This window comes from Etheostoma spectabile, chromosome 23 (genome assembly GCF_008692095.1).
Source record: "Etheostoma spectabile isolate EspeVRDwgs_2016 chromosome 23, UIUC_Espe_1.0, whole genome shotgun sequence".
NCBI lineage: Eukaryota > Metazoa > Chordata > Actinopteri > Perciformes > Percidae > Etheostoma > Etheostoma spectabile.
Window position 1 is genome coordinate 15,617,256 of NC_045755.1, and position 9,107 is coordinate 15,626,362.

At 41.9% G+C, this 9,107-nt stretch overlaps 1 protein-coding gene across 1 annotated transcript in view; it reads left to right on the plus strand.

Moving 5' to 3' along the window:
* kdm7aa (lysine (K)-specific demethylase 7Aa) overlaps positions 1-9,107 on the plus strand; it is a 23,433-nt gene that overhangs the window by 2,373 nt on the left and 11,953 nt on the right. Inside the window, exons 2-4 of the mRNA XM_032505518.1 lie at positions 6,020-6,105; positions 6,736-6,853; positions 7,311-7,471. Coding sequence (XP_032361409.1) covers positions 6,020-6,105; positions 6,736-6,853; positions 7,311-7,471 — 365 coding nt within the window. The remainder of the gene's footprint in view (positions 1-6,019; positions 6,106-6,735; positions 6,854-7,310; positions 7,472-9,107) is intronic.

Genomic DNA, 9,107 nt, shown 5'->3' on the forward strand with positions numbered 1-9,107 from the left:
CCCCCCCCCCCCCTCTCTCTCTCTCCTGTTTCCTGTCTTCAGCTGTCGTGTCCAATAAAGGCCATAAAAGCCCAAAAATAATTTAAAAAGAAGCTTTATTACAACAGTCATTGGTATACATTCTAAAGCATTGGTACTTTATACTAAACTAAATAATTGGCAAATTATAGCACTTTTAATGTTGTGTGGAGCGCCTCGTATCCCCTAATGCAGTGCATACCAACCTTTTGTTTATTTGACTGCACATCACTGGTTTGATATGTCTGACAGTCTTGAAACAATCTTGATCAACAAAAGACTGATTTCCCTTGTTGAATAGTTTTATCGGAAAAACTTTAGAAGCAATAAAACTATCCACCATTTTACAAGAAAAATTGATTTAAAGAAGTAAAAATAAAACACAAGTTTGTGTAACATAAATGTATTTTGGGTTTTCTTCTGTCTTCTCAATCTTCTGCTTCTTACCAAGATTTGTCCTTCAGTCCCTAAGTTGCCTACCACTACCCTGAAATACTCCTTTAGGCACCAAAGCCCACTACTAAAGCCTGTGGTTTAGATTACAAATGTTAGTTTGAACCCTGTTATTTACCATTTATAGCCTCACCTAATTACAAGACCTGCTTCTGCAAGTGGATTGTTTCCAGTGTTTCCAAGATGCCAATTTACGTCAGCACTATGGATGTTGGCTGGCTGGAACTACTCACTGGGTCACGTCAGATCACAGGGTTTACCCCTGTGTAGGTGTCAGGCACTCCAGTCAGGCCGTTGTCTGGTGTGGGTATGGCCGGTGGGGGTGATGATAGACTAGCAGGGCTCAATGGGACTGGGAGGGAATGATTGATGGCCGCTCCAGCTAGCCAAGTTCAATGCATCTGTCAGTGTCGCACAGATTGTGAGCACACTAAAGAGAGATGGATAACCTCTACTGAGTGCCTTTTTAGTGTTTACGCTAAGTGGATGGATGAACGAGTGGAAGGATTTTTCTTTTTCTTCCACCGTTGTCCATAAAACAAACCATTTTAGATCATGTGTTTAGATGTCTGATTAGTTAATTGACATTGAAGTAAAGAGCAGCCTCATAGCTCCTGTTTAAAGCTTTGTTTACATTCATTAACCAGGCTGTCTCTGGGGTCAAGTAAACTGCATTACATCCAGCTTGATCAATGTTGATTAGGGGTCAACATCCTTGTGTATTGATTAGCAGTCAGATTGAATCATGATGTTAAAGATATAGCGGCTCTGCTGTAAAATTGAAATCTCAATTTAGAAATATCACTCTATAAATAGGACTAGTGTACTGGGGAGTAGATTGCGATCTCTCTGTGCCATACTGAATCCAAATCAATGAAATTCAGTAAAAACTGGCTGAAATATAATTGGGACAGCTAGTCCATCTTTGGTTGAGTGCAGACTGAATTTGTCGGCTGATGCTTTTCAGCAGCAGACAGTCACAAGACTGAGGACTTTGTAGGTTTTACAGGGGCACTGGGGACTGAGGACGACCATGTTGAAGACATGTGTGAAAGTAGAGCCCCAGTGCTTGGAGCCTCAAGGCAGCTCAACCTGCACGAAAACAATTAAGTTGTTAAAAATCCCCAGGGCTCCCTGATGCCCCATAAAAAAACAAAGTGATCCTCTTTTGTTGTTTACCAGCTGACTACAGAGAGTTCTCTTTTAAGCTATAACCACTGCAGAGATGTTGGGTCGCTTTTTATGCAAAGATTGCTAAAATGATTTAACCAGTAAGGCCAAACTGACAGATCCTATCCATCTGTCAGGGCTCAGTGGCTCTCACTGCTGTCCAAGTCCAGCACTGTTTATGTAAGCTTTGGTTGAGTGCATTAGGGAAAAGGACCGGAGGAGTCAGGTGCTCCTCTGGGGTAGATAAAGATAGCCAGGTGTGTTTAACTGCCCTCATCTCCTCTCTATCTCTACCACTTATCCATTAGGGATCTGCCGATTCTCTAATGTAGGCGTGTTCCCGCCCCATGTAGAGTGATTATTTAGAGCTGAAAATAATGGTGATGCCCGCCTCCAGCCTTTGTGTTTCTGCACTGATCATGGAGAACAATGAACCCCTCACAGTGCATGCACTAATGAATAAGCCCTCTCAGTCACACAGGATGAGGCCCTTGCTGAGAGGAAGTGGAGGGAGAGGGGCTGTTGATGGCAGGGGTTTAGCCAAGTACACACATCTCCTCTTGTTGAGAAAGAGATGTTTTGCTTTGTAATCGGCTGCAATGTCGTCACAGAATAACCCTCCCGTCTCCAGTCTGGCAAGTATTTTGTTTTTATCTTTGCAAGACATATTGACCGTACTCTTTGTCACTTTCTATCACAATATGCTCTGTTATTGTCCTTTTATCATATGATAACACTATCTTGTTAAGTATTAAGGTGATGGCAGTTCAGTTGTCTCCAATCTCATCCTCGCTCTGATTGCTTTCCGAGCAAATGAGGTTCACGTCGGTGCAAGAACTGTTTGCACGCTTTGCAGTTATGCAATACATCATTAAGTCTGCGCACGGCAGGAAATACTTGGCCCTCATTCCGGCTCAGCTGAGACATTCTCTACCTCAAGTCCACACTGTTTCACCAGCTTCAGTACTTTATTATGTATTAATCATTTCAGGTGACACATAAGCTGAGTCAGACTGCCGTATGTGGCACAGTGCCCTGATTTCCCACTGTGGCATTACATCAAGGAAAGTACCAAGTGAAATGAGGACAACAAGGTCACCTCGGTTAAGCTCACGCTGCTCTCACACATCTCAACCAACCCGGGCCGGTGGCAGAGAGCTGTGACTCATGCTTTCCCCCAGCAAACCAAGATTCCTGATACATAAGCTAGGCTAATACTACAGCCAAGCACTGCACAGTGTCAATGTTGTTCATCTGCAGCAGAAGGAGCCCTTCTTCAAGCTGGTTTTGTGTGCCATTTTCCTATTTTCATAGTTTTTTAAACTTTGTTTCTGTTGAACAGAACTATTTAATGGCGAATCAATAAATATATTTTGTAAATCACTCAGGGTGATTGTGGCAACTAAATGCATGTTTTAAATATCTTGGCAGCTGTGTGCATTACAAACACTGTTTTCAACAAGTTTGCAGTGCAGCAAATGATAGCACCAGGTTACATGTGGTAAACTGGGGAGAGGCATCTACTGTTGATATCCTCTTAGTGCACCAGGATGATTGGGACCAGCATTCACACAAGCTCACACTTCCTGATGAGTTAATGGCTCTCGGCTTTATTTCCTTTTACAGCTTCCTGTAATTTCCTGTAGATCAAAGCTGATAGCAGGAGTGGTCAGCTCCATCTCTCCTGCAGGCGTTCACCTTTCCAAAACAGACAATATATCAGCCACAAAACCATAGTTCATGCCCTGTGCCACTATGCTAGCTGTCAAACCAAAGCTTCACTGACTTGTTGATGGTTTGAAGATGGGAAATTTGAAGTTTCAAGACAGTGGGCTTGTAGTTTTGTTATGGTTGCATATGTTTATCTTCTTAGGTCAGCCATCACTGTGCTAACGGTGCTTAGCGACATGTGTCTAAATTAGCCAAATTAAAAACAAGCAGAGGAAGGGAAGTAATTACATTCTGACCGGGCCATTTTAGAGGTTGGATAAGTGCAGATGTAGCTTGTGAATTAGTAAAATGTTGTTGTTTTGGTCTGATATTGCTAGTAGTGACAAGTCTAAATGCACCAAATGTGTTTTTTTAAGAAAGGTGATGACACTGCAAGGTGTGCTTCAGGACTGTTTACAAATCACTGAAACAGGCTAAAAACAAGTTTAAAACTTGCCCTGTTGAAGCCTGTTGGGTGCTAATGCTAGCAGGAGGAACCACGGGGTAGATGGTTTTAGTTTTTCTCTCTACTGACAGCACTCCAAATTTACAAACAGAGCTACATGTTGGACTCAACCTCAACCTTTACTGGCTTCAAATCATATTTTTCAGAGTACATGTTGCCCATCAAAGTTTTTTATTGTAGCAATGTTTGTTCTCAGATACACACCAATAAGCGTCTGAGCGAAGTAAAGTAATGTCCACGGGTTTTAAGAACAGTATTGGAAACAGTTATTTCAATACAATGGAGACATTGAAGACATACAGTATGACTTCATAAAACAGTCATTGCCTTCAGATCTCAAAATTTGTGTCAAAATAGCAAGCAAAATGGTGGTGTGTGTGTCTGTGTGTCTGTGTCTCCGTCCTATCCCTCACATTACTTAACCATTAAAACGACCTGTACATATACTTGAATCACACAAACATGCGGTTCTTCTAACTCTGAATGCTACAGCTATTGGTTTCCATTTAGTCTAGCTGGCAACTTGGTTGCTGTTCATGCTGCTTTGGAATGAGGCTCTGGTATGCAACAGAGGAATGCATGTGTGTTGGTGCCTGTGGTTTGGCTGCTGCAGGACAGTCGGGGGTAGCGGTATGAGCGACACTGTTGCAGATCCATCCATGGGGGCAAAAAACCTCAAGCAGTTGATGCTCAGCCAAGATTTTTACCTTATTCTGCATTCAGTTAATGATGGCAGATTGGGAAGAATGTAACAAGGCTATTTGTTACATTATTTTAATATTAGTTGTGTTATTTTAATAGCCAAAATAAGATACTTTTGCCGAGTTACATATGTGAAGTAGTTTATTTTGCTGATTATGGTTATAATGAGAGATGGTTATAATGAGTTATGAGAACCATCAATTGACTTGGTCAGTTGTCAAGTCAGCAGTAAAATACTATTTACAAAAGCACATAACAAATAAACAAAAACAAGACACATTTAAGAAGACTGCAGCAACACAGGACAGGCCATCACTCATGGCGATTAAAACAGACACAACTTCACAGATACAACTAAAACAGAACAGACACTCCGAGCAATGGGCAGGATACGTGGTGTGATGTACTACAGATATTAAGAATTAAGTGTTCACATGTCTGACTGCTCAAAAGCCAGTCCTTAAGATGTTGGGAGAAAGTGTGTGAAGTACAACTTCTTATTTGATTTACTTATACTTGGATGTAACTGCCAGCTTGGTGCCTGTGCAGCCATTTCTCCACGGCTTTGTTGACTCTTCTTGTTGCCAGATATCTTCAACTCTGAATTACAACACAAAGGGTGATGTGAACCCTTTTTCTGACTTGATTGCTTGAAAATAAGGTCTAAACAATATGAATGTGGCAAAGCGGCTAGTACCATGCTAGTGCCCTTCCCTTATTATTGGGCAAAAGCTTTGAAATGTGCATCCAGTTTCTTGCTCCTTGTCTCCAGCGAGGCAGCAGTTTTAGAACATTTGTTGGAAAAATTGATCAGAGCAAAGGTAGTTTTCCTGACCCAAACTGTACTTTCTCAGTGTTTGTTTATCCCAAACCTATAACCCCTGGTAACACAACCACCTTTTGACAATTTGGCATGAGCTTGTGTTTCAACTTGTCCAGGTCAGACAAACAACTCATGGTGTCCACAAATGTAGTCACACTCCAAATCGTGTTTTATTGGCAACTATTTTTGATTGTTTATTTATCATTTGTGCAATTTTTTGGGTTAGGTCTCTTTTTTCTTAAAAGGGACAAAACAAGACATTCTAAGGCATTGCCATTGGCTCTGAGAACTTGTGATGGGCCTTTTTTTATAGACCAAATGATTATCAATTAATCAAGGGCATAATCCGTAGGTCAATGATTAGAGATGTGGCGAGATCTCGCCCCACGAGATCTTGCGAGATTTAAATGTGACTTCTCGTCGATGTAAAAACACTTGGTTACGTTGTAAACTTTGGTTACCTGAGGAAAGATTATTTTTCCAGTCATATTTCTTCATTGAAGTCTTGTTCTCGTGAACCAAATTTCACACCCCTATTGATGATGATGATGATGGGTTTTTTTGCAGACCAACTGTAAAACAAAAACAATGTCGCAAAAATGTGTCCCATGAGATTTTTAAACGCGTTGGAAGAAGTGTGAACTTGTTCTAACTGCATCCTCTGACTCCACCTCCAGCTGTGTGCAGGTAGAAGAGCATCATGCTGTGGATATCGATGTTTACCACTGTCCCAACTGTGATGTCGCACACGGACCCTCCCAGAGTGAGTACTGCTTTTCGTCATTAGTGGCCTGTTTTCTTTTTCTGTTTCTCTGTCTCCCTCCTAACATATATCTCATTCATCCAAACTGTCCTCTGATTTGCTACACACACACACATCTCTATATGTTTGACTTGTCACGGGGGGGAAAAGGACACTTTAGCTTAACCTCGGTAGCTCAGAGGGCAGACATTAGTAGATTAGATTATACTTTATTCATCCCACAGCGGGGAAATTCCCTTATTAGAGCATTATTTTCTACAATAACAGCAAAACAAACAAACACACAAGTAAACGCACAAACACACAGGCAAACAACAGACAATAAGCAGAAGGTATGGCTGAATGTAAAGTGGCGTTAAATAAAGGTTTTGTAAAGTGCGGTTGCCATAGTACAGAAAACATAGGCTAATTGAATGTTGTTGTAAGCCCTCCACTTGGGTTGGACAAGCCCCTCCATTCCCATCTCTTAGATCAGGGGTTGAGAAGTTAACTAATGTCCTTTTATAAAAAAATGGTGGTATGCCTGTAATTAACCACTTTGTCGGGAGAACAAGCTACAAAGGGCAAATACATGATAAAATTAGTACGAAACAACCCTGTGAACCTCAGATATCTGTCTGTCTGTTGTAGTGAAAAAGCGCAACAATGGCCACAGGCACGACTACACAGAGCCAGACGATGGATCGAAGCCAGTGCAGGCTGGCACTCGAGTGTTTGTCAAGGAGCTCCAGAACAGGACCTTCGCCAGGTAGATATCAATTTTGGCATTTGTAGAGTTATACATTGCTTCTTCTGACAGCCCAAGGATCAAGATTTGTTCATGTCTGTTAAATCAAATAAAGATTTCCTGATAAAGCTGGTTTTCCACTTGACGTTAATGGCAGTCCTGCCATAGATCTATCACAGTTTGGGCAGTCTCCACGTGGCATCTTTGTAATCGCTGTAACACTGACGTGTAGTTACGGTGGAGCCTACAGCCTTGATGTGGCAGCTATGTGCCTAGGTTCTGAAGCTACGCCGTAACCCCTTATCGTAAGACTATAAATCCTCCTTGCGTCAAAAGTTGCTATTGCTTTGAATACTGACATAAAAATCATCTTTGTGATGCACCCTAATGTTGCCTTTTGTAAAACATTTAAGGGGTCATGACTGTTAACAAAATGGCAATAGATCAAGTATATTGAACTCCTATGGTCGTGTTTCAGTGGTGAGGAGATCATGATACACATGAAGGGCGAGCAGGTGACAACCAGGTACCTGGAGAGACACGGCTTCAGCTACCCCATAGCGGTCACAGAGATGGAGGGCCTGGGACTCAAACTACCAGTCTCTACTTTCTCTGTCAAGGATGTGGAGCAGTATGTCGGTAAGGACACTTCATAATGAATGGGCTTTATTCTGCGGCATAAAACAGTTGCCGTCAGCTGTATCACATTTACAATAACGCACAATTGTTTATCCCTCAGGGTGGATGTGGGCATACACGTTAGCCTCAGTATGCTTAAAGCTATTGAAACCACGCAACACCAGCCAGCTAAGTGGCCATCGCTGAGCAGGCGCCATCTGTACGTCAATAAGAACAGGTTTCTAGGTTCATGGGGTTTTAACCCACTTATCAGGCATCAGGCAATGGCTGAATGAGTTCTAAATGAGTGATGGCTAAGCTTTCACTATCCTCTCTATGACCACTACGCTTCCTTATTGAAACGGCCTGCCACTTCCCAGCTCTTATTACAAGCCCATTACCAAGTCCACTGACGTTTTTATCATTAAGTTCAGGTTACAGACTCCCCCTCTCACTTTATCTCCCCCTCCCATACCATACTGAGCATTAAGCCAAGGCACAGGTGTTGTGACCAGGGACCAAGTGTTGGGTTGCATTTCTTACAGTTAGAACACAATGAGAAGGGGAGTGTAAGCTGATGTCTTCTGTGTGTTACTAGGGTCTAAAGAGTTGTGTAGCCAACAAAGTGTGTGGCCAATGATTGGGCCCAGTGATAGAGCACCAATGAATAGTCAGTGGAAGTCTTATAATGGACTCAGAATGATTGATCAGTTGTAAAACGATGTACGATTTGGGGCATGCAGGTTTAGGCACATACCATTGAACTGCCCCCCCCCCTCATATTCTCCCTATGTTGTCACGACTAAAATGCATAACAAGATATAAAAAGCTGTATACAGTGCAATACTCTTGACCAGTTTACACAAAAAGTGCAAATGTAAAAAGATTATAATATAACACAAAACATACAGGTAGATGATACAATTTAGGATGGTAAAGAGTATATAATGAGTCTGCCAGCCTCTGCCTCAGTCAATTAAAGATCAGAGAGTAAGAAATACTAGATTTAAGTATTAGTTTGATCCTGGGCAGACACTCTATATGCATCTGTGGGTTTTACAAAACTACCTTTTGAAGAAGCGGCTGGGTAACACTTTTTATATTGCCATTTGGATGAATTACGGAGTAACAGACGCAGCGGTTAGGTCACAGATGGGGACATGATATGAGATATATAAAGAAACCTGTCACTTTCAACTGCTTTTATATTTTAAGCAAACTTAAAATATGCAAATATTTGCATGATTTAACAGCTAAGACATAAACTGAATAATTTTTACAGACGTGACTTACAGAAATGGAATAATGTGTCCCTGAACAAAGGGGGGGGGGTCTCAAAATCAAAAGTAGCCCTCAGTATCTGGTGTGGCCACCAGCTGCATTCACTACTGCAGTGCATCTCCTCCTCATGTACTGGCCAGTTCTTGCGGTTGTTTTTGCCATGGATGTACCGATCCTATGCTATGTGTTGTCTCCCTGTAGTGCAGTCTTAGGCGTCTCACAGTGGGGGGACATTGCAATGTATTGCCCTGGCTACACCTGCTGTCCTCATGCCTCCTTGCACCATGCCTAAGGCACGTTCATGCAGATTAGCAGGGACCATGGGCGTCTTTCTTTTGGTGTTTTCCAGAGTCAGTAGAAAGGTCTCTTTACTTTC